Source organism: Bombina bombina, chromosome 11, assembly GCF_027579735.1.
Source record: "Bombina bombina isolate aBomBom1 chromosome 11, aBomBom1.pri, whole genome shotgun sequence".
Taxonomy (NCBI): Eukaryota; Metazoa; Chordata; class Amphibia; order Anura; family Bombinatoridae; genus Bombina; species Bombina bombina.
In genome coordinates this window covers 6,082,811-6,107,062 of record NC_069509.1, presented here as the reverse complement: position 1 = coordinate 6,107,062, position 24,252 = coordinate 6,082,811, and the positions used below count along the sequence as shown (strand labels likewise).

At 44.3% G+C, this 24,252-nt stretch overlaps 1 protein-coding gene across 1 annotated transcript in view; it reads left to right on the top strand.

The window, feature by feature from the left end:
• The window catches only part of ITGAL (integrin subunit alpha L), a 450,284-nt gene that overhangs the window by 272,194 nt on the left and 153,838 nt on the right, over window positions 1-24,252 (top strand). The window contains exons 13-16 of the mRNA XM_053695200.1: window positions 3,104-3,241; window positions 17,383-17,586; window positions 19,014-19,135; window positions 19,209-19,354. Coding sequence (XP_053551175.1) covers window positions 3,104-3,241; window positions 17,383-17,586; window positions 19,014-19,135; window positions 19,209-19,354 — 610 coding nt within the window. The remainder of the gene's footprint in view (window positions 1-3,103; window positions 3,242-17,382; window positions 17,587-19,013; window positions 19,136-19,208; window positions 19,355-24,252) is intronic.

Here is a 24,252-nt window from a genome sequence, read left to right as displayed (position 1 = left end):
TCATGTAGTCTCACACACACAGTCTGTACTCACTGTGTCACTCATGTAGTCTCACACACACCAGTCTGTACTCACTGTGTCACTCAGTGTAGTCTCACACACACACAGTCTGTACTCACTGTGTCACTCATGTAGTCTCACACACACACAGTCTGTACTCACTGTGTCACTCATGTAGCTCTCAACACACACACAGTCTGTACTCACTGTGTCCACTCATGTAGTCTCACACACACACCAGTCTGTATCACTGTGTCACTCATGTAGTCTCACACACACACACAGTCTGTACTCACTGTGTCACTCATGTAGTCTAACCACACACACAGTCTGTACTCACTGTGTCACTCATGAGTCTCACACACACACACACCAGTCTGTACTCACTGGTGTCACTCATGTAGTCTCACACACACACAGTCTGTACTCACTGTGTCACTCATGTAGTCTCACACACACACAGTCTGTACTCACTGTGTCACTCATGTAGTCTCACACACACACAGTCTGTACTCACTGTGTCACTCATGTTGTCTCACACACACAGTCTGTACTCACTGTGTCACTCATGTAGTCTCACACACCACACAGTCTTGTACTCAAGTGTCACTCATGTAGTCTCACCACACACGTCTGTACTCACCTGTGGTCACTCAAGTAGTCGTCACAGCACACAGTCTGTACTCACTGTGTCACTCATGTAGTCTCCCACACACACAGGCTGTACTCACTGTTGTCACTCATGTAGTTCTCACACACACACAGTCTGTACTCACTGTGTCACTCATGTATCTCACACACACACAGTCTGTACTCACTGTGTCACTCATGTAGTCTCACACACACACAGTCTGTACTCACTGTGTCACTCATGTAGTCTCACACACACACAGTCTGTACTCACTGTGTCACTCATGTAGTCTCACACACCACAGTCTGTACTCACTGTGTCACTCATGTAGTCTCACACAACACCCCAGTCTGTACTCACTGTGTCACTCATGTAGTCTCACAACACACAGTCTGTACTCACTGTGTCACTCATGTAGTCTCACACACCACACAGTCTGTACTCACTGTGTCACTCATGTAGTCTACACACACACAGTCTGTACTCACTGTGTCACTCATGTAGTCTCACACACACACGTCTGTACTCACTGTGTCACTCATGTAGTCTCACCACACACAGTCTGTACTCACTGTGTCACTCATGTAGTCTCACACACACACACACAGTCTGTACTCACTCGTGTCACCTCATGTAGTCTCACACACACACATTCTGTACTCACTGTGTCACTCATGTAGTCTCACGACCACACACAGTCTGTACTCAATGGTGTCACTCATGTACGTCTTCACACACACAGTCTGGTACCTCACTGTGTCACCTCAATGTAGTCTCAACATCACACAGTCTGTACTCACTGTGTCACTCATGTAGTCCTTAGCACACACAGTCTGTTCTCACTGTGTCACTCCATTGTAGTCTCACACACACCAGTATGTACTCACTGTGTCACTCATGACCGTCTCACACACTCAGTCGGTTACCACTGTGCGTCACTCATTCGTAGTCTCACACACACATAGTCTGTACTCGACTGGTTGTCACTCATGTAGTCTCACACACACACAGTCTGTAAGCACTGTGTCACTCATGTGAGTCTCACAAAACACACACTCAGTCTGTACTCACTGTGTCACTCATCGTAGTCTCACACACACACAGTCTGTACTCACTGTGTCACTCATGTAGGTCTCAACCACACAGTCTGTACTCACTGTGTCACTCATGTAGTCTCACACACACACAGTCTGTACTCACTGTGTCTCTATTTTAGTCTCACACACACAGTCTGTACTCACTGTGTCACTCATGTAGTCTCACACACACACAGTCTGTACTCACTGTGTCACTCATGTGTAGTCTCACACACACACAGTCTGTACTCACTGTGTCACTCATGTAGTCTCACACACACACAACAGTCTGTACTCACTGTGTCACTCATGTAGTCTCACACACACACAGTCTGTACTCACTGTGTCATCTCATGTAGTCTCACACACACACCACAGTCTGTACTCACTGTGACATCATGTAGTCACACACTCACACAGTCTGTACTCACTGTGTCACTCATGTAAGTCTCACACACACACAGTCTGTACTCACTGTGTCACTCATGTAGTCTCACACACACAAGTCTGTACTCACAGTGTCACTCATGATAGGTCTCAACACACTAGTCTGTACTCACTGTGTCACTCACTGTGTCACTCATGTAGTCTCACACACACATAGTCTGTACTCACTGTGTCACTCATGTAGTCTCACACACACACAGTCTGTACTCACTGTGTCACTCATGTAGTCTCACACACACACACACAGTCTGTACTCACTGTGTCACTCATGTAGTCTCACACACATAGTCTGTACTCACTGTGTCACTCATGTAGTCTCACACACATAGTCTGTACTCACTGTGTCACTCATGTAGTCTCACACACACACAGTCTGTACTCACTGTGTCACTCATGTAGTCACACACACACACAGTCTGTACTCACTGTGTCACTCATGTAGTCTCACACACACACAGTCTGTACTCACTGTGTCACTCATGTAGTCTCACACACACACACAGTCTGTACTCACTGTGTCACTCATGTAGTCACACACACACAGTCTGTACTCACTGTGTCACTCATGTAGTCTCACACACACACACAGTCTGTACTCACTGTGTCACTCATGTAGTCACACACACACAGTCTGTACTCACTGTTGTCACTCATGTAGTCTCACACACACACACAGTCTGTACTCACTGTGTCACTCATGTAGTCTCACACACACACAGTCTGTACTCACTGTGTCACTCATGTAGTCTCACACACTCAGTCTGTACTCACTGTGTCACTCATGTAGTCTCACACACACACAGTCTGTACTCACTGTGTCACTCATGTAGTCTCACACACACAGTCTGTACTCACTGTGTCACTCATGTAGTCTCTCACTCATTGATAATCTTTACAGTATAATCCTCAATAGGTTACAGATATACTCTCTGTGTCTCTCGCTCTTAAGGTTGGATCTTACTTTGGTTCAGAACTAATGGTGTCTGACTTGAATGACGACTCTGTTACAGACACAGTGCTCATCTCAGCCCCACACTATCAGGAGGGGAGACGAAGTGGACGAGTCTTTGTCTGTCTGTTCAGTAAGGTGAGAGAAGTGTCACGTGAGGTTCTCCTATGTCTGTCTGTACGGTAAGGTGAGAGACGTGTCACGTGAGGTTCTCATATGTCTGTCTGTACGGTAAGGTGAGAGAAGTGTCACGTGAGGTTCTCATATGTCTGTCTGTACGGTAAGGTGAGAGAAGGGTCACGTGAGGTTCTCATATGTCTGTCTGTCTGTACAGTAAGGTGAGAGAAGTGTCACGTGAGGTTCTCATATGTCTGTCTGTCTGTACAGTAAGGTGAGAGAAGTGTCACGTGAGGTTCTCATATGTCTGTCTGTACAGTAAGGTGAGAGAAGTGTCACGTGAGGTTCTCATATGTCTGTCTGTACGGTAAGGTGAGAGAAGTGTCACGTGAGGTTCTCCTATGTCTGTCTGTACGGTAAGGTGAGAGAAGTGTCACGTGAGGTTCTCCTATGTCTGTCTGTTCGGTAAGGTGAGAGAAGTGTCACGTGAGGTTCTCATATGTCTGTCTGTACGGTAAGGTGAGAGAAGTGTCACGTGAGGTTCTCATATGTGTGTCTGTACGGTAAGGTGAGAGAAGTGTCACGTGAGTTTCTCATATGTCTGTCTGTACGATAAGGTGAGAGAAGTGTCACGTGAAGTTCTCCTATGTCTGTCTGTCTGTACAGTAAGGTGAGAGAAGTGTCACGTGAGGTTCTCATATGTCTGTCTGTCTGTACAGTAAGGTGAGAGAAGTGTCACGTGAGGTTCTCATATGTCTGTCTGTCTGTACAGTAAGGTGAGAGAAGTGTCACGTGAGGTTCTCATATGTCTGTCTGTCTGTACAGTAAGGTGAGAGAAGGGTCACGTGAGGTTCTCATATGTCTGTCTGTCTGTACAGTAAGGTGAGAGAAGTGTCACGTGAGGTTCTCATATGTCTGTCTGTCTGTACAGTAAGGTGAGAGAAGGGTCACGTGAGGTTCTCATATGTCTGTCTGTCTGTACAGTAAGGTGAGAGAAGTGTCACGTGAGGTTCTCATATGTCTGTGTGTCTGTACAGTAAGGTGAGAGAAGTGTCACGTGAGGTTCTCATATGTCTGTCTGTACGGTAAGGTGAGAGAAGTGTCACGTGAGGTTCTCATATGTCTGTCTGTACGATAAGGTGAGAGAAGTGTCACGTGAGGTTCTCATATGTCTGTCTGTCCGGTAAGGTGAGAGAAGGGTCACGTGAGGTTCTCATATGTCTGTCTGTCTGTACAGTAAGGTGAGAGAAGTGTCACGTGAGGTTCTCCTATGTCTGTCTGTACAGTAAGGTGAGAGAAGTGTCACATGAGGTTCTCATATGTCTGTCTGTCTGTACAGTAAGGTGAGAGAAGTGTCACGTGAGGTTCTCCTATGTCTGTCTGTACGGTAAGGTGAGAGAAGTGTCACGTGAGGTTCTCATATGTCTGTCTGTACGGTAAGGTGAGAGAAGTGTCACGTGAGGTTCTCCTATGTCTGTCTGTACGGTAAGGTGAGAGAAGTGTCACGTGAGGTTCTCATATGTCTGTCTGTACAGTAAGGTGAGAGAAGTGTCACGTGAGGTTCTCATATGTCTGTCTGTCTGTACAGTAAGGTGAGAGAAGTGTCACGTGAGGTTCTCATATGTCTGTCTGTACGGTAAGGTGAGAGAAGTGTCACGTGAGGTTCTCCTATGTCTGTCTGTACGGTAAGGTGAGAGAAGTGTCACGTGAGGTTCTCATATGTCTGTCTGTCTGTACAGTAAGGTGAGAGAAGTGTCACGTGAGGTTCTCATATGTCTGTCTGTCTGTCTGTACATTAAGGTGAGAGACGTGTCACGTGAGGTTCTCATATGTCTGTCTGTCTGTACAGTAAGGTGAGAGAAGTGTCACGTGAGGTTCTCATATGTCTGTCTGTACGGTAAGGTGAGAGAAGTGTCACGTGAGGTTCTCATATGTCTGTCTGTCTGTACGGTAAGGTGAGAGAAGTGTCACGTGAGGTTCTCATATGTCTGTCTGTACGGTAAGGTGAGAGAAGTGTCACGTGAGGTTCTCAGATGTCTGTCTGTCTGTACAGTAAGGTGAGAGAAGTGTCACGTGAGGTTCTCAGATGTCTGTCTGTCTGTACAGTAAGGTGAGAGAAGTGTCACGTGAGGTTCTCCTATGTCTGTCTGTACGGTAAGGTGAGAGACGTGTCACGTGAGGTTCTCATATATCTGTCTGTACAGTAAGGTGAGAGAAGTGTCACGTGAGGTTCTCATATGTCTGTCTGTACGGTAAGGTGAGAGAAGTGTCACGTGAGGTTCTCATATGTCTGTCTGTACAGTAAGGTGAGAGAAGTGTCACGTGAGGTTCTCATATGTCTGTCTGTCTGTACAGTAAGGTGAGAGACGTGTCACGTGAGGTTCTCATATGTCTGTCTGTACGGTAAGGTGAGAGAAGTGTCACGTGAGGTTCTCCTATGTCTGTCTGTACGGTAAGGTGAGAGACGTGTCACGTGAGGTTCTCCTATGTCTGTCTGTACAGTAAGGTGAGAGACGTGTCACGTGAGGTTCTCATATATCTGTCTGTACAGTAAGGTGAGAGAAGTGTCACGTGAGGTTCTCATATGTCTGTCTGTACGGTAAGGTGAGAGAAGTGTCACGTGAGGTTCTCCTATGTCTGTCTGTACGGTAAGGTGAGAGAAGTGTCACGTGAGGTTCTCATATGTCTGTCTGTCTGTACAGTAAGGTGAGAGAAGTGTCACGTGAGGTTCTCATATGTCTGTCTGTCTGTACAGTAAGGTGAGAGAAGTGTCACGTGAGGTTCTCATATGTCTGTCTGTACGGTAAGGTGAGAGAAGTGTCACGTGAGGTTCTCCTATGTCTGTCTGTACGGTAAGGTGAGAGAAGTGTCACGTGAGGTTCTCCTATGTCTGTCTGTACGGTAAGGTGAGAGAAGTGTCACGTGAGGTTCTCATATGTCTGTCTGTACGGTAAGGTGAGAGAAGTGTCACGTGAGGTTCTCCTATGTCTGTCTGTACGGTAAGGTGAGAGAAGTGTCACGTGAGGTTCTCATATGTCTGTCTGTACAGTAAGGTGAGAGAAGTGTCACGTGAGGTTCTCATATGTCTGTCTGTCTGTACAGTAAGGTGAGAGAAGTGTCACGTGAGGTTCTCATATGTCTGTCTGTACGGTAAGGTGAGAGAAGTGTCACGTGAGGTTCTCATATGTCTGTCTGTACGGTAAGGTGAGAGAAGTGTCACGTGAGGTTCTCATATGTCTGTCTGTACAGTAAGGTGAGAGAAGTGTCACGTGAGGTTCTCATATGTCTGTCTGTCTGTACAGTAAGGTGAGAGAAGTGTCACGTGAGGTTCTCATATGTCTGTCTGTCTGTCTGTACATTAAGGTGAGAGACGTGTCACGTGAGGTTCTCATATGTCTGTCTGTCTGTACAGTAAGGTGAGAGAAGTGTCACGTGAGGTTCTCAGATGTCTGTCTGTCTGTACAGTAAGGTGAGAGAAGTGTCACGTGAGGTTCTCAGATGTCTGTCTGTCTGTACAGTAAGGTGAGAGAAGTGTCACGTGAGGTTCTCCTATGTCTGTCTGTACGGTAAGGTGAGAGACGTGTCACGTGAGGTTCTCATATGTCTGTCTGTACAGTAAGGTGAGAGAAGTGTCACGTGAGGTTCTCATATGTCTGTCTGTACGGTAAGGTGAGAGAAGTGTCACGTGAGGTTCTCATATGTCTGTCTGTACGGTAAGGTGAGAGAAGGGTCACGTGAGGTTCTCATATGTCTGTCTGTCTGTACAGTAAGGTGAGAGAAGTGTCACGTGAGGTTCTCATATGTCTGTCTGTCTGTACAGTAAGGTGAGAGAAGTGTCACGTGAGGTTCTCATATGTCTGTCTGTACGGTAAGGTGAGAGAAGTGTCACGTGAGGTTCTCCTATGTCTGTCTGTACGGTAAGGTGAGAGAAGTGTCACGTGAGGTTCTCATATGTCTGTCTGTACGGTAAGGTGAGAGAAGTGTCACGTGAGGTTCTCATATGTCTGTCTGTACGGTAAGGTGAGAGAAGTGTCACGTGAGGTTCTCATATGTCTGTCTGTACGGTAAGGTGAGAGAAGTGTCACGTGAGGTTCTCATATGTCCTGTCTGTCTGTACAGTAAGGGTGAGAGAAGTGTCACGTGAGGTTCTCATATGTCTGTCTGTCTGTACAGTAAGGTGAGAGAAGTGTCACGTGAGGTTCTCCTATGTCTGTCTGTACGGTAAGGTGAGAGAAGGGTCACGTGAGGTTCTCATATGTCTGTCTGTACGGTAAGGTGAGAGAAGTGTCACGTGAGGTTCTCATATGTCTGTCTGTACGATAAGGTGAGAGAAGTGTCACGTGAGGTTCTCATATGTCTGTCTGTACGGTAAGGTGAGAGAAGGGTCACGTGAGGTTCTCATATGTCTGTCTGTCTGTACAGTAAGGTGAGAGAAGTGTCACGTGAGGTTCTCCTATGTCTGTCTGTACGTAAGGTGAGAGAAGTGTCACGTGAGGTTCTCATATGTCTGTCTGTACGGTAAGGTGAGAGAAGTGTCACGTGAGGTTCTCCTATGTCTGTCTGTACGGTAAGGTGAGAGAAGTGTCACGTGAGGTTCTCCTATGTCTGTCTGTACGGTAAGGTGAGAGAAGTGTCACGTGAGGTTCTCATATGTCTGTCTGTACGGTAAGGTGAGAGAAGTGTCACGTGAGGTTCTCCTATGTCTGTCTGTACGGTAAGGTGAGAGAAGTGTCACGTGAGGTTCTCATATGTCTGTCTGTACGGTAAGGTGAGAGAAGTGTCACGTGAGGTTCTCATATGTCTGTCTGTACGGTAAGGTGAGAGAAGTGTCACGTGAGGTTCTCCTATGTCTGTCTGTACGGTAAGGTGAGAGAAGTGTCACGTGAGGTTCTCATATAGTCTGTCTGTACAGTAAGGTGAGAGAAGTGTCACGTGAGGTTCTCATATGTCTGTCTGTCTGTACAGTAAGGTGAGAGAAGTGTCACGTGAGGTTCTCATATGTCTGTCTGTCTGTACGGTAAGGTGAGAGAAGTGTCACGTGAGGTTCTCATATGTCTGTCTGTCTGTACGGTAAGGTGAGAGAAGTGTCACGTGAGGTTCTCATATGTCTGTCTGTCTGTACGGTAAGGTGAGAGAAGTGTCACGTGAAGGTTCTCATATGTCTGTCTGTCTGTACGGTAAGGTGAGAGAAGTGTCACGTGAGGTTCTCCTATGTCTGTCTGTACGGTAAGGTGAGAGAAGTGTCACGTGAGGTTCTCATATGTCTGTCTGTACAGTAAGGTGAGAGAAGTGTCACGTGAGGTTCTCATATGTCTGTCTGTCTGTACAGTAAGGTGAGAGAAGTGTCACGTGAGGTTCTCATATGTCTGTCTGTCTGTCTGTACATTAAGGTGAGAGACGTGTCACGTGAGGTTCTCATATGTCTGTCTGTCTGTACAGTAAGGTGAGAGAAGTGTCACGTGAGGTTCTCAGATGTCTGTCTGTCTGTACAGTAAGGTGAGAGAAGTGTCACGTGAGGTTCTCAGATGTCTGTCTGTCTGTACAGTAAGGTGAGAGAAGTGTCACGTGAGGTTCTCATATGTCTGTCCTGTCTGTACAGTAAGGTGAGAGAAGTGTCACGTGAGGTTCTCATATGTCTGTCTGTCTGTACAGTAAGGTGAGAGAAGTGTCACGTGAGGTTCTCAGATGTCTGTCTGTCTGTACAGTAAGGTGAGAGAAGTGTCACGTGAGGTTCCCATATGTCTGTCTGTCTGTACAGTAAGGTGAGAGAAGTGTCACGTGAGGTTCTCATATGTCTGTGTGTCTGTACAGTAAGGTGAGAGAAGTGTCACGTGAGGTTCTCATATGTCTGTCTGTCTGTCTGTACATTAAGGTGAGAGACGTGTCACGTGAGGTTCTCATATGTCTGTCTGTCTGTACAGTAAGGTGAGAGAAGTGTCACGTGAGGTTCTCATATGTCTGTCTGTACGGTAAGGTGAGAGAAGTGTCACGTGAGGTTCTCATATGTCTGTCTGTCTGTACGGTAAGGTGAGAGAAGTGTCACGTGAGGTTCTCATATGTCTGTCTGTACGGTAAGGTGAGAGAAGTGTCACGTGAGGTTCTCAGATGTCTGTCTGTCTGTACAGTAAGGTGAGAGAAGTGTCACGTGAGGTTCTCAGATGTCTGTCTGTCTGTACAGTAAGGTGAGAGAAGTGTCACGTGAGGTTCTCCTATGTCTGTCTGTACGGTAAGGTGAGAGACGTGTCACGTGAGGTTCTCATATGTCTGTCTGTACAGTAAGGTGAGAGAAGTGTCACGTGAGGTTCTCATATGTCTGTCTGTACGGTAAGGTGAGAGAAGTGTCACGTGAGGTTCTCATATGTCTGTCTGTACAGTAAGGTGAGAGAAGTGTCACGTGAGGTTCTCATATGTCTGTCTGTCTGTACAGTAAGGTGAGAGACGTGTCACGTGAGGTTCTCATATGTCTGTCTGTACGGTAAGGTGAGAGAAGTGTCACGTGAGGTTCTCCTATGTCTGTCTGTACGGTAAGGTGAGAGACGTGTCACGTGAGGTTCTCCTATGTCTGTCTGTACAGTAAGGTGAGAGACGTGTCACGTGAGGTTCTCATATATCTGTCTGTACAGTAAGGTGAGAGAAGTGTCACGTGAGGTTCTCATATGTCTGTCTGTACGGTAAGGTGAGAGAAGTGTCACGTGAGGTTCTCCTATGTCTGTCTGTACGGTAAGGTGAGAGAAGTGTCACGTGAGGTTCTCATATGTCTGTCTGTCTGTACAGTAAGGTGAGAGAAGTGTCACGTGAGGTTCTCATATGTCTGTCTGTCTGTACAGTAAGGTGAGAGAAGTGTCACGTGAGGTTCTCATATGTCTGTCTGTACGGTAAGGTGAGAGAAGTGTCACGTGAGGTTCTCCTATGTCTGTCTGTACGGTAAGGTGAGAGAAGTGTCACGTGAGGTTCTCCTATGTCTGTCTGTACGGTAAGGTGAGAGAAGTGTCACGTGAGGTTCTCATATGTCTGTCTGTACGGTAAGGTGAGAGAAGTGTCACGTGAGGTTCTCCTATGTCTGTCTGTACGGTAAGGTGAGAGAAGTGTCACGTGAGGTTCTCATATGTCTGTCTGTACAGTAAGGTGAGAGAAGTGTCACGTGAGGTTCTCATATGTCTGTCTGTCTGTACAGTAAGGTGAGAGAAGTGTCACGTGAGGTTCTCATATGTCTGTCTGTACGGTAAGGTGAGAGAAGTGTCACGTGAGGTTCTCCTATGTCTGTCTGTACGGTAAGGTGAGAGAAGTGTCACGTGAGGTTCTCATATGTCTGTCTGTACGGTAAGGTGAGAGAAGTGTCACGTGAGGTTCTCATATGTCTGTCTGTCTGTACAGTAAGGTGAGAGAAGTGTCACGTGAGGTTCTCATATGTCTGTCTGTCTGTCTGTACATTAAGGTGAGAGACGTGTCACGTGAGGTTCTCATATGTCTGTCTGTCTGTACAGTAAGGTGAGAGAAGTGTCACGTGAGGTTCTCAGATGTCTGTCTGTCTGTACAGTAAGGTGAGAGAAGTGTCACGTGAGGTTCTCATATGTCTGTCTGTCTGTACAGTAAGGTGAGAGAAGTGTCACGTGAGGTTCTCCTATGTCTGTCTGTACGGTAAGGTGAGAGACGTGTCACGTGAGGTTCTCATATGTCTGTCTGTACAGTAAGGTGAGAGAAGTGTCACGTGAGGTTCTCATATGTCTGTCTGTACGGTAAGGTGAGAGAAGTGTCACGTGAGGTTCTCATATGTCTGTCTGTACGGTAAGGTGAGAGAAGGGTCACGTGAGGTTCTCATATGTCTGTCTGTCTGTACAGTAAGGTGAGAGAAGTGTCACGTGAGGTTCTCATATGTCTGTCTGTCTGTACAGTAAGGTGAGAGAAGTGTCACGTGAGGTTCTCATATGTCTGTCTGTACGGTAAGGTGAGAGAAGTGTCACGTGAGGTTCTCCTATGTCTGTCTGTACGGTAAGGTGAGAGAAGTGTCACGTGAGGTTCTCATATGTCTGTCTGTACGGTAAGGTGAGAGAAGTGTCACGTGAGGTTCTCATATGTCTGTCTGTACGGTAAGGTGAGAGAAGTGTCACGTGAGGTTCTCATATGTCTGTCTGTACGGTAAGGTGAGAGAAGTGTCACGTGAGGTTCTCATATGTCTGTCTGTCTGTACAGTAAGGTGAGAGAAGTGTCACGTGAGGTTCTCATATGTCTGTCTGTCTGTACAGTAAGGTGAGAGAAGTGTCACGTGAGGTTCTCCTATGTCTGTCTGTACGGTAAGGTGAGAGAAGGGTCACGTGAGGTTCTCATATGTCTGTCTGTACGGTAAGGTGAGAGAAGTGTCACGTGAGGTTCTCATATGTCTGTCTGTACGATAAGGTGAGAGAAGTGTCACGTGAGGTTCTCATATGTCTGTCTGTACGGTAAGGTGAGAGAAGGGTCACGTGAGGTTCTCATATGTCTGTCTGTCTGTACAGTAAGGTGAGAGAAGTGTCACGTGAGGTTCTCCTATGTCTGTCTGTACGGTAAGGTGAGAGAAGTGTCACGTGAGGTTCTCATATGTCTGTCTGTACGGTAAGGTGAGAGAAGTGTCACGTGAGGTTCTCCTATGTCTGTCTGTACGGTAAGGTGAGAGAAGTGTCACGTGAGGTTCTCCTATGTCTGTCTGTACGGTAAGGTGAGAGAAGTGTCACGTGAGGTTCTCATATGTCTGTCTGTACGGTAAGGTGAGAGAAGTGTCACGTGAGGTTCTCCTATGTCTGTCTGTACGGTAAGGTGAGAGAAGTGTCACGTGAGGTTCTCATATGTCTGTCTGTACGGTAAGGTGAGAGAAGTGTCACGTGAGGTTCTCCTATGTCTGTCTGTACGGTAAGGTGAGAGAAGTGTCACGTGAGGTTCTCCTATGTCTGTCTGTACGGTAAGGTGAGAGAAGTGTCACGTGAGGTTCTCATATATCTGTCTGTACAGTAAGGTGAGAGAAGTGTCACGTGAGGTTCTCATATGTCTGTCTGTCTGTACAGTAAGGTGAGAGAAGTGTCACGTGAGGTTCTCATATGTCTGTCTGTCTGTACGGTAAGGTGAGAGAAGTGTCACGTGAGGTTCTCATATGTCTGTCTGTCTGTACGGTAAGGTGAGAGAAGTGTCACGTGAGGTTCTCATATGTCTGTCTGTCTGTACGGTAAGGTGAGAGAAGTGTCACGTGAAGTTCTCATATGTCTGTCTGTCTGTACGGTAAGGTGAGAGAAGTGTCACGTGAGGTTCTCCTATGTCTGTCTGTACGGTAAGGTGAGAGAAGTGTCACGTGAGGTTCTCATATGTCTGTCTGTACAGTAAGGTGAGAGAAGTGTCACGTGAGGTTCTCATATGTCTGTCTGTCTGTACAGTAAGGTGAGAGAAGTGTCACGTGAGGTTCTCATATGTCTGTCTGTCTGTCTGTACATTAAGGTGAGAGACGTGTCACGTGAGGTTCTCATATGTCTGTCTGTCTGTACAGTAAGGTGAGAGAAGTGTCACGTGAGGTTCTCAGATGTCTGTCTGTCTGTACAGTAAGGTGAGAGAAGTGTCACGTGAGGTTCTCAGATGTCTGTCTGTCTGTACAGTAAGGTGAGAGAAGTGTCACGTGAGGTTCTCATATGTCTGTCTGTCTGTACAGTAAGGTGAGAGAAGTGTCACGTGAGGTTCTCATATGTCTGTCTGTCTGTACAGTAAGGTGAGAGAAGTGTCACGTGAGGTTCTCAGATGTCTGTCTGTCTGTACAGTAAGGTGAGAGAAGTGTCACGTGAGGTTCCCATATGTCTGTCTGTCTGTACAGTAAGGTGAGAGAAGTGTCACGTGAGGTTCTCATATGTCTGTGTGTCTGTACAGTAAGGTGAGAGAAGTGTCACGTGAGGTTCTCATATGTCTGTCTGTCTGTACAGTAAGGTGAGAGAAGTGTCACGTGAGGTTCTCATATGTCTGTCTGTCTGTACAGTAAGGTGAGAGAAGTGTCACGTGAGGTTCTCATATGTCTGTGTGTCTGTACAGTAAGGTGAGAGAAGTGTCACGTGAGGTTGTCATATGTCTGTCTGTCTGTACGGTAAGGTGAGAGAAGTGTCACGTGAGGTTCTCATATGTCTGTCTGTCTGTACAGTAAGGTGAGAGAAGTGTCACGTGAGGTTCTCATATGTCTGTCTGTCTGTACAGTAAGGTGAGAGAAGTGTCACGTGAGGTTCTCATATGTCTGTCTGTCTGTACAGTAAGGTGAGAGAAGTGTCACGTGAGGTTCTCATATGTCTGTCTGTCTGTACAGTAAGGTGAGAGAAGTGTCACGTGAGGTTCTCCTATGTCTGTCTGTACGGTAAGGTGAGAGAAGTGTCACGTGAGGTTCTCATATGTCTGTCTGTACAGTAAGGTGAGAGAAGTGTCACGTGAGGTTCTCATATGTCTGTCTGTCTGTACAGTAAGGTGAGAGAAGTGTCACGTGAGGTTCTCATATGTCTGTCTGTCTGTACAGTAAGGTGAGAGAAGTGTCACGTGAGGTTCTCATATGTCTGTCTGTCTGTACAGTAAGGTGAGAGAAGTGTCACGTGAGGTTCTCATATGTCTGTCTGTCTGTACAGTAAGGTGAGAGAAGTGTCACGTGAGGTTCTCATATGTCTGTCTGTCTGTACAGTAAGGTGAGAGAAGTGTCACGTGAGGTTCTCATATGTCTGTCTGTCTGTACGGTAAGGTGAGAGAAGTGTCATGTGAGGTTCTCAGATGTCTGTCTGTCTGTACAGTAAGGTGAGAGAAGTGTCACGTGAGGTTCTCATATGTCTGTCTGTCTGTACGGTAAGGTGAGAGAAGTGTCACGTGAGGTTCTCAGATGTCTGTCTGTCTGTACAGTAAGGTGAGAGAAGTGTCACGTGAGGTTCTCATATGTCTGTCTGTCTGTACAGTAAGGTGAGAGAAGTGTCACGTGAGGTTCTCATATGTCTGTGTGTCTGTACAGTAAGGTGAGAGAAGTGTCACGTGAGGTTCTCATATGTCTGTCTGTCTGTACGGTAAGGTGAGAGAAGTGTCATGTGAGGTTCTCAGATGTCTGTCTGTCTGTACAGTAAGGTGAGAGAAGTGTCACGTGAGGTTCTCATATGTCTGTCTGTCTGTACAGTAAGGTGAGAGAAGTGTCACATGAGGTTCTCATATGTCTGTCTGTCTGTACGGTAAGGTGAGAGAAGTGTCATGTGAGGTTCTCAGATGTCTGTCTGTCTGTACAATAAGGTGAGAGAAGTGTCACGTGAGGTTCCCATATGTCTGTCTGTCTGTACAGTAAGGTGAGAGAAGTGTCACGTGAGGTTCTCATATGTCTGTCTGTCTGTACAGTAAGGTGAGAGAAGTGTCACGTGAGGTTCTCATATGTCTGTCTGTCTGTACAGTAAGGTGAGAGAAGTGTCACGTGAGGTTCTCATATGTCTGTCTGTCTGTACAGTAAGGTGAGAGAAGTGTCACGTGAGGTTCTCATATGTCTGTCTGTCTGTACAGTAAGGTGAGAGAAGTGTCACGTGAGGTTCTCATATGTCTGTCTGTCTGTACGGTAAGTTGAGAGACGTGTCACGTGAGGTTCTCCTATGTCTGTCTGTCTGTACAGTAAGGTGAGAGAAGTGTCACGTGAGGTTCTCATATGTCTGTGTCTGTACGGTAAGGTGAGAGAAGTGTCACGTGAGGTTCTCATATGTCTGTCTGTACGGTAAGGTGAGAGAAGTGTCACGTGAGGTTCTCATATGTCTGTCTGTCTGTACAGTAAGGTGAGAGAAGTGTCACATGAGGTTCTCATATGTCTGTCTGTCTGTACAGTAAGGTGAGAGAAGTGTCACGTGAGGTTCTCATATGTCTGTCTGTCTGTACGGTAAGGTGAGAGAAGTGTCACGTGAGGTTCTCATATGTCTGTCTGTCTGTACGGTAAGGTGAGAGAAGTGTCATGTGAGGTTCTCAGATGTCTGTCTGTCTGTACAGTAAGGTGAGAGACGTGTCACGTGAGGTTCTCATATGTCTGTCTGTACGGTAAGGTGAGAGAAGTGTCACGTGAGGTTCTCATATGTCTGTCTGTACGGTAAGGTGAGAGAAGTGTCACGTGAGGTTCTCATATGTCTGTCTGTCTGTACGGTAAGGTGAGAGAAGTGTCACGTGAGGTTCTCATATGTCTGTCTGTCTGTACGGTAAGGTGAGAGAAGTGTCACGTGAGGTTCTCATATGTCTGTCTGTCTGTACGGTAAGGGGAGAGAAGTGTCACGTGAGGTTCTCATATGTCTGTCTGTACAATAAGGTGAGAGAAGTGTCACGTGAGGTTCTCATATGTCTGTCTGTCTGTACAGTAAGGTGAGAGAAGTGTCACGTGAGGTTCTCATATGTCTGTCTGTACGGTAAGGTGAGAGAAGTGTCACGTGAGGTTCTCATATGTCTGTCTGTCTGTACGGTAAGGTGAGAGAAGTGTCACGTGAGGTTCTCATATGTCTGTCTGTCTGTACAGTAAGGTGAGAGAAGTGTCACGTGAGGTTCTCATATGTCTGTCTGTCTGTACAGTAAGGTGAGAGACGTGTCACGTGAGGTTCTCATATGTCTGTCTGTCTGTACAGTAAGGTGAGAGAAGTGTCACGTGAGGTTCTCATATGTCTGTCTGTCTGTACAGTAAGGTGAGAGAAGTGTCACGTGAGGTTCTCATATGTCTGTCTGTCTGTACGGTAAGGTGAGAGAAGTGTCACGTGAGGTTCCCATATGTCTGTCTGTCTGTCTGTACAGTAAGGTGAGAGACGTGTCACGTGAGGTTCTCATATGTCTGTCTGTCTGTACGGTAAGGTGAGAGAAGTGTCACGTGAGGTTCTCATATGTCTGTCTGTCTGTACGGTAAGGTGAGAGAATTGTCACGTGAGGTTCTCATATGTCTGTCTGTCTGTACAGTAAGGTGAGAGAAGTGTCACGTGAGGTTCTCATATGTCTGTCTGTCTGTACGGTAAGGTGAGAGAAGTGTCACGTGAGGTTCTCATATGTCTGTCTGTCTGTACAGTAAGGTGAGAGAAGTGTCACGTGAGGTTCTCATATGTCTGTCTGTCTGTACAGTAAGGTGAGAGAAGTGTCACGTGAGGTTCTCATATGTCTGTCTGTCTGTCTGTACAGTAAGGTGAGAGAAGTGTCACGTGAGGTTCTCATATGTCTGTCTGTCTGTACAGTAAGGTGAGAGACGTGTCACGTGAGATTCTCATATGTCTGTCTGTCTGTACGGTAAGGTGAGAGAAGTGTCACGTGAGGTTCTCATATGTCTGTCTGTCTGTACAGTAAGGTGAGAGACGTGTCACGTGAGGTTCTCATATGTCTGTCTGTCTGTACGGTAAGGTGGAAGAAGTGTCACGTGAGGTTCTCATATGTCTGTCTGTCTGTACGGTAAGGTGAGAGAAGTGTCACGTGAGGTTCTCATATGTCTGTCTGTCTGTACGGTAAGGTGAGAGAAGTGTCACGTGAGGTTCTCATATGTCTGTCTGTCTGTACGGTAAGGTGAGAGAAGTGTCACGTGAGGTTCCCATATGTCTGTCTGTCTGTACAGTAAGGTGAGAGAAGTGTCACGTGAGGTTCCCATATGTCTGTCTGTCTGTACGGTAAGGTGAGAGAAGTGTCACGTGAGGTTCTCATATGTCTGTCTGTACAGTAAGGTGAGAGAAGTGTCACGTGAGGTTCTCATATGTCTGTCTGTCTGTACGGTAAGGTGAGAGAAGTGTCACGTGAGGTTCTCATATGTCTGTCTGTCTGTACGGTAAGGTGAGAGAAGTGTCACGTGAGGTTCTCATATGTCTGTCTGTCTGTACAGTAAGGTGAGAGAAGTGTCACGTGAGGTTCTCATATGTCTGTCTGTACGGTAAGGTGAGAGAAGTGTCACGTGAGGTTCTCCTATGTCTGTCTGTCTGTACGGTAAGGTGAGAGAAGTGTCACGTGAGGTTCTCATATGTCTGTCTGTCTGTACAGTAAGGTGAGAGAAGTGTCACGTGAGGTTCTCATATGTCTGTCTGTCTGTACGGTAAGGTGAGAGAAGTGTCACGTGAGGTTCTCATATGTCTGTCTGTCTGTACGGTAAGGTGAGAGAAGTGTCACGTGAGGTTCTCATGTCTCTGGACAACTCTCAAACACTCACTTTTGTTTTTAAGGATTCCCTCTCCTGTTCTACCACTCTCCATGGGGAGCCAGACGATGGTTTCTCACAGTTTGGGTCTTCACTTGCAACACTGGGAGATTTAGATGGTGATGGTCTCAGAGAAGTGGCTGTGGGAGCTCCGTGCGAAGCAGAAGGGAGGGGAGCAGTTTATATCTACAGAGGAGACCTCTCAGGACTGAAAGAACCCTATATCCAGGTGAAACCTAAGCACAGTGACAGCACCTGACCGAACAGAGCGGTCTCAGTACAGTGACAGCACCTGACCGAACAGAGAGGTCTCAGTACAGTGACAGCACCTGACCGAACAGAGCGGTCTCAGTACAGTGACAGCACCTGACCGAACAGAGCGGTCTCAGTACAGTGACAGCACCTGACCGAACAGAGCGGTCTCAGTACAGTGACAGCACCTGACCGAACAGAGCGGTCTCAGTACAGTGACAGCACCTGACCGAACAGAGCGGTCTCAGTACAGTGACAGAACAGAGTGGTCTCAGCACCTGACAGAACAGAGCGGTCTCAGTACAGTGACAGCACCTGACAGAACAGAGCGGTCTCAGTACAGTGACAGCACCTGACCGAACAGAGCGGTCTCAGTACAGTGACAGCACCTGACAGAACAGAGTGGTCTCAGCACCTGACAGAACAGAGCGGTCTCAGTACAGTGACAGCACCTGACAGAACAGAGCGGTCTCAGTACAGTGACAGCACCTGACAGAACAGAGCGGTCTCAGTACAGTGACAGCACCTGACAGAACAGAGCGGTCTCAGTACAGTGACAGCACCTGACAGAACAGAGTGGTCTCAGCACCTGACCGAACAGAGCGGTCTCAGTACAGTGACAGCACCTGACCGAACAGAGCGGTCTCAGTACAGTGACAGCACCTGACCGAACAGAGCGGTCTCAGTACAGTGACAGCACCTGACCGAACAGAGCGGTCTCAGTACAGTGACAGCACCTGACCGAACAGAGCGGTCTCAGTACAGTGACAGCACCTGACAGAACAGAGCAGTCTCAGCACAGTGACCGCACCTGACAGAACAGAGCAGTCTCAGCACAGTGACAGCACCTGACAGAACAGAGCAGTCTCAGTACAGACAGCACCTGACAGAACAGTCTAAGCACAGTGACAGCATCTGACAGAACAGAGCAGTCTCAGTACAGTGAGAGCACCTGACAGAACAGTCTAAGCACAGTGACAGCGCCTGACAGAACAGAGCGGTCTCAGTACAGTGACAGCACCTGACAGAACAGTCTAAGCACAGTGACAGCACCTGACAGAACAGAGCGGTCTCAGTACAGTGACAGCACCTGACAGAACAGAGCGGTCTCAGTACAGTGACAGCACCTGACAGAACAGAGCCGTCTCAGTACAGTGACAGCACCTGACAGAACAGAGCCGTCTCAGTACAGTGACAGCACCTGACAGAACAGAGCCGTCTCAGTACAGTGACAGCACCTGACAGAACAGAGCCGTCTCAGTACAGTGACAGCACCTGACAGAACAGAGCCGTCTCAGTACAGTGACAGCACCTGACAGAACAGAGCCGTCTCAGAACCTGACAGAACATAAGTATAAATACTATTACTTATATAACCTGTGACTCATCTCGGTATCTCTTCAGCGGCTAGTAGGCCCCTCAGGACGGCAAGGCTTTGGCCTCTCTATTCATGGAGTGCTGGATATGACAGAAGACGGATTGGCGGACATTGCAGTTGGCTCCTGGGGCCATGTAACCCTGCATAGGTAAGTGGGCAAAAGACGGTGCCCATCTAAGAATTCACTGTGAAGCATTTCTCACTTTATACCTCACACACAGGTCCCAGCCTCTACTGAATGTGACAGTGAATATTACCTTTGAGCCTCCAGAAATTCCAATACCAAATCTGGAGACAGCAAGTTGTGACAGTGAAATAACCCTGACGGCTTGCATGTACCCCAAAAAGCTTACACCGTCTTACAAAGGTATCAACAACCAGAGACAGATGAACTAGCAGAAGCCATTATCATACAGGAAATACACTCACATAACTACCGGCACCTACACAACATAACACAATATTATTTTATTACATAACTACCGGCACCTACACAACATAACACACACATTATTATTTTATTACATACAGGAAATACACTCACATAACTACCGGCACCTACACAACATAACACACATTATTATTTTATTACATACAGGAAATACACTCACATAACTACCGGCACCTACACAACGTAACACACTATTATTATTTTATTACATAACTACCGGCACCTACACAACGTAACACACATTATTATTTTATTACATAACTACCGGCACCTACACAACGTAACACACATTATTATTTTATTACATACAGGAAATACACTCACATAACTACCGGCACCTACACAACATAACACACATTATTATTTTATTACATAACTACCAGCACCTACACAACGTAACACACATTATTATTTTATTACATAACTACCGGCACCTACACAACATAACACACACATTATTATTTTATTACATACAGGAAATACACTAACATAACTACCGGCACCTACACAACGTAACACACATTATTATTTTATTACATAACTACCGGCACCTACACAACATAACATACATTATTATTTTATTACATACAGGAAATACACTAACATAACTACCGGCACCTACACAACGTAACACACATTATTATTTTATTACATAACTACCGGCACCTACACAACGTAACACACATTATTATTTTATTACATAACTACCGGCACCTACACAACGTAACATACATTATTATTTTATTACATACAGGAAATACACTCACATAACTACCGGCACCTACACAACGTAACACACATTATTTTATTACATACAGGAAATACACTCACATAACTACCGGCACCTACACAACATAACACATTATTATTTTATTACATAACTACCGGCACCTACACAACGTAACACACATTATTATTTTGTTACATAACTACCGGCACCTACACAACGTAACACACATTATTATTTTATTACATACAGGAAATACACTCCCATAACTACCGGCACCTACATAATGTAACACACATTATTATTTTATTACATAACTGCCGGCACCTACATAATGTAACACACATTATTATTTTGTTACATAACTACCGGCACCTACACAACGTAACACACATTATTATTTTATTACATAACTACCGGCACCTACACAACATAACACACATTATTATTTTATTACATAACTACCGGCACCTACACAACGTAACACACATTATTATTTTATTACATACAGGAAATACACTCACATAACTACCGGCACCTACACAACATAACACACATTATTATTTTATTACATAACTACCGGCACCTACATAACGTAACACACATTATTATTTTATTACATAACTACCGGCACCTACACAACATAACACACATTATTATTTTATTATAAATAGGAAATACACTCACATAACTACCGGCACCTACACAATGTAACACACATTATTATTTTATTATAAATAGGAAATACACTCACATAACTACCGGCACCTACACAATGTAACACACATTATTATTTTATTACATACAGGAAATACACTCACATAACTACCGGCACCTACACAACATAACACACATTATTATTTTATTACATACAGGAAATACACTCACATAACTACCGGCACCTACACAACGTAACACACATTATTATTTTATTACATACAGGAAATACACTCACATAACTACCGGCACCTACACAACATAACACACATTATTATTTTATTACATACAGGAAATACACTCACATAACTACCGGCAACTACACAACGTAACACACATTATTATTTTATTACATACAGGAAATACACTCACATAACTACCGGCACCTACACAACATAACACACATTATTATTTTATTACATACAGGAAATACACTCACATAACTACCGGCACCTACACAACATAACACACATTATTATTTTATTACATACAGGAAATACACTAACATAACTACCGGCACCTACACAACGTAACACACATTATTATTTTATTACATAACTACCGGCACCTACACAACGTAACACACATTATTATTTTGTTACATACCTACTGGCACCTACACAACCTAACACACATTATTATTTTGTTACATAACTACCGGCACCTACACAACGTAACACACATTATTATTTTATTACATAACTACCAGCACCTACACAACATAACACACATTATTATTTTATTACATACAGGAAATACACTCACATAACTACCAGCACCTACACAACGTAACGCACATTAATATTTTATTACATACAGGAAATACACTCACATAACTACCGGCACCTACACAATGTAACGCACATTAATATTTTATTACATACAGGAAATACACTCACATAACTACCGGCACCTACACAACATAACACACATTATTATTTTATTATATACAGGAAATACACTCACATAACTACCGGCACCTACACAACATAACACACGTTATTATTTTATTATATACAGGAAATACACTCGCATAACTACCGGCACCTACACAACGTAACACACATTGTTATTTTATTACATAACTACCGGCACCTACACAACGTAACACACATTGTTATTTTATTACATAACTACCGGCACCTACACAACGTAACACACATTGTTATTTTATTACATAACTACTGGCACCCACGCAAAGTAACACACATTATTATTTTATTACATAACTATCGGCACCTACACAACATAACACACATTATTATTTTATTACATTCAGGAAATACGTTGTGTAGGTGCCGGTAGTTATGTGAGTGTATTTCCTGTATGTAATAAAATAATAATGTGTTACGTTGTGTAGGTGCCGGTAGTTATGTGAGTGTATTTCCTGTATGTAATAAAATAATAGTGTTATGTTGTGTAGGTGCCGGTAGTTATGTGAGTGTATTTCCTGTATGTAATAAAATATTAATGTGTGTGTTACGTTGTGTAGGTGCCGGTAGTTATGTAATAAAATAATAATGTGTGTTATGTTGTGTAGGTGCCGGTAGTTATGTGAGTGTATTTCCTGTATGTAATAAAATAATAGTGTGTTATGTTGTGTAGGTGCCGGTAGTTATGTGAGTGTATTTCCTGTATGTAATAAAATAATAATGTGTGTTATGTTGTGTAGGTGCCGGTAGTTATGTAATAAAATAATAATGTGTGTTATGTTGTGTAGGTGCCGGTAGTTATGTAATAAAATAATAATGTGTGTTATGTTGTGTAGGTGCCGGTAGTTATGTGAGTGTATTTCCTGTATGTAATAAAATAATAATGTGTGTTATGTTGTGTAGGTGCCGGTAGTTATGTAATAAAATAATAATGTGTGTTATGTTGTGTAGGTGCCGGTAGTTATGTAATAAAATAATAATGTGTGTTATGTTGTGTAGGTGCCGGTAGTTGTGTAATAAAATAATAATGTGTGTTACGTGGTGTAGGTGCAGGTAGTTATGTGAGTGTATTTCCTGTATGTAATAAAATAATAGTGTGTTATGTTGTGTAGGTGCCGGTAGTTATGTGAGTGTATTTCCTGTATGTAATAAAATAATAGTGTGTTATGTTGTGTAGGTGCCGGTAGTTATGTGAGTGTATTTCCTGTATGTAATAAAATAATAATGTGTGTTATGTTGTGTAGGTGCCGGTAGTTGTGTAATAAAATAATAATGTGTTATGTTGTGTAGGTGCCGGTAGTTATGTAATAAAATAATAATGTGTTATGTTGTGTAGGTGCCGGTAGTTATGTGAGTGTATTTCCTGTATGTAATAAAATAATAATGTGTTATGTTGTGTAGGTGCCGGTAGTTATGTGAGTGTATTTCCTGTATGTAATAAAATAATAATGTGTGTTACATTGTGTAGATGCCGGTAGTTATATAATAAAATAATAATGTGTGTTATGTTGTGTAGGTGCCGGTAGTTATGTGAGTGTATTTCCTGTATGTAATAAAATATTAATGTGTGTGTTACGTTGTGTAGGTGCCGGTAGTTATGTGAGTGTATTTCCTGTATGTAATAAAATAATAGTGTGTTATGTTGTGTAGGTGCCGGTAGTTATGTGAGTGTATTTCCTGTATGTAATAAAATAATAATGTGTGTTACGTTGTGTAGGTGCCGGTAGTTATGTGAGTGTATTTCCTGTATGTAATAAAATAATAATGTGTGTTACGTTGTTTAGGTGCCGGTAGTTATGTGAGTGTAACACACATTATTATTTTATTACATAACTACCGGCACCTACACAATGTAACACACATTATTTTATTACATACAGGAAATACACTCACATAACTACCGGCATCTACACAACGTAACACACATTATTATTTTATTACATACAGGAAATACACTCACATAACTACCGGCACCTACACAACGTAACACACATTATTATTTTATTATATACAGGAAATACACTCACATAACTACCGGCACCTACACAACGTAACACACATTATTATTTTATTACATAACTACCAGCACCTACACAACATAACACACATTGTTATTTTATTACATAACTACCGGCACCTACACAACGTAACACACATTATTATTTTATTACATACAGGAAATACACTCACATAACTACCTGCACCTACACCACGTAACACACATTATTATTTTATTACACAACTACCGGCACCTACACAACATAACACACATTATTATTTTATTATAAATAGGAAATACACTCACATAACTACCGGCACCTACACAATGTAACACACATTATTATTTTATTACATACAGGAAATACACTCACATAACTACCTGCACCTACACCACGTAACACACATTATTATTTTATTACACAACTACCGGCACCTAC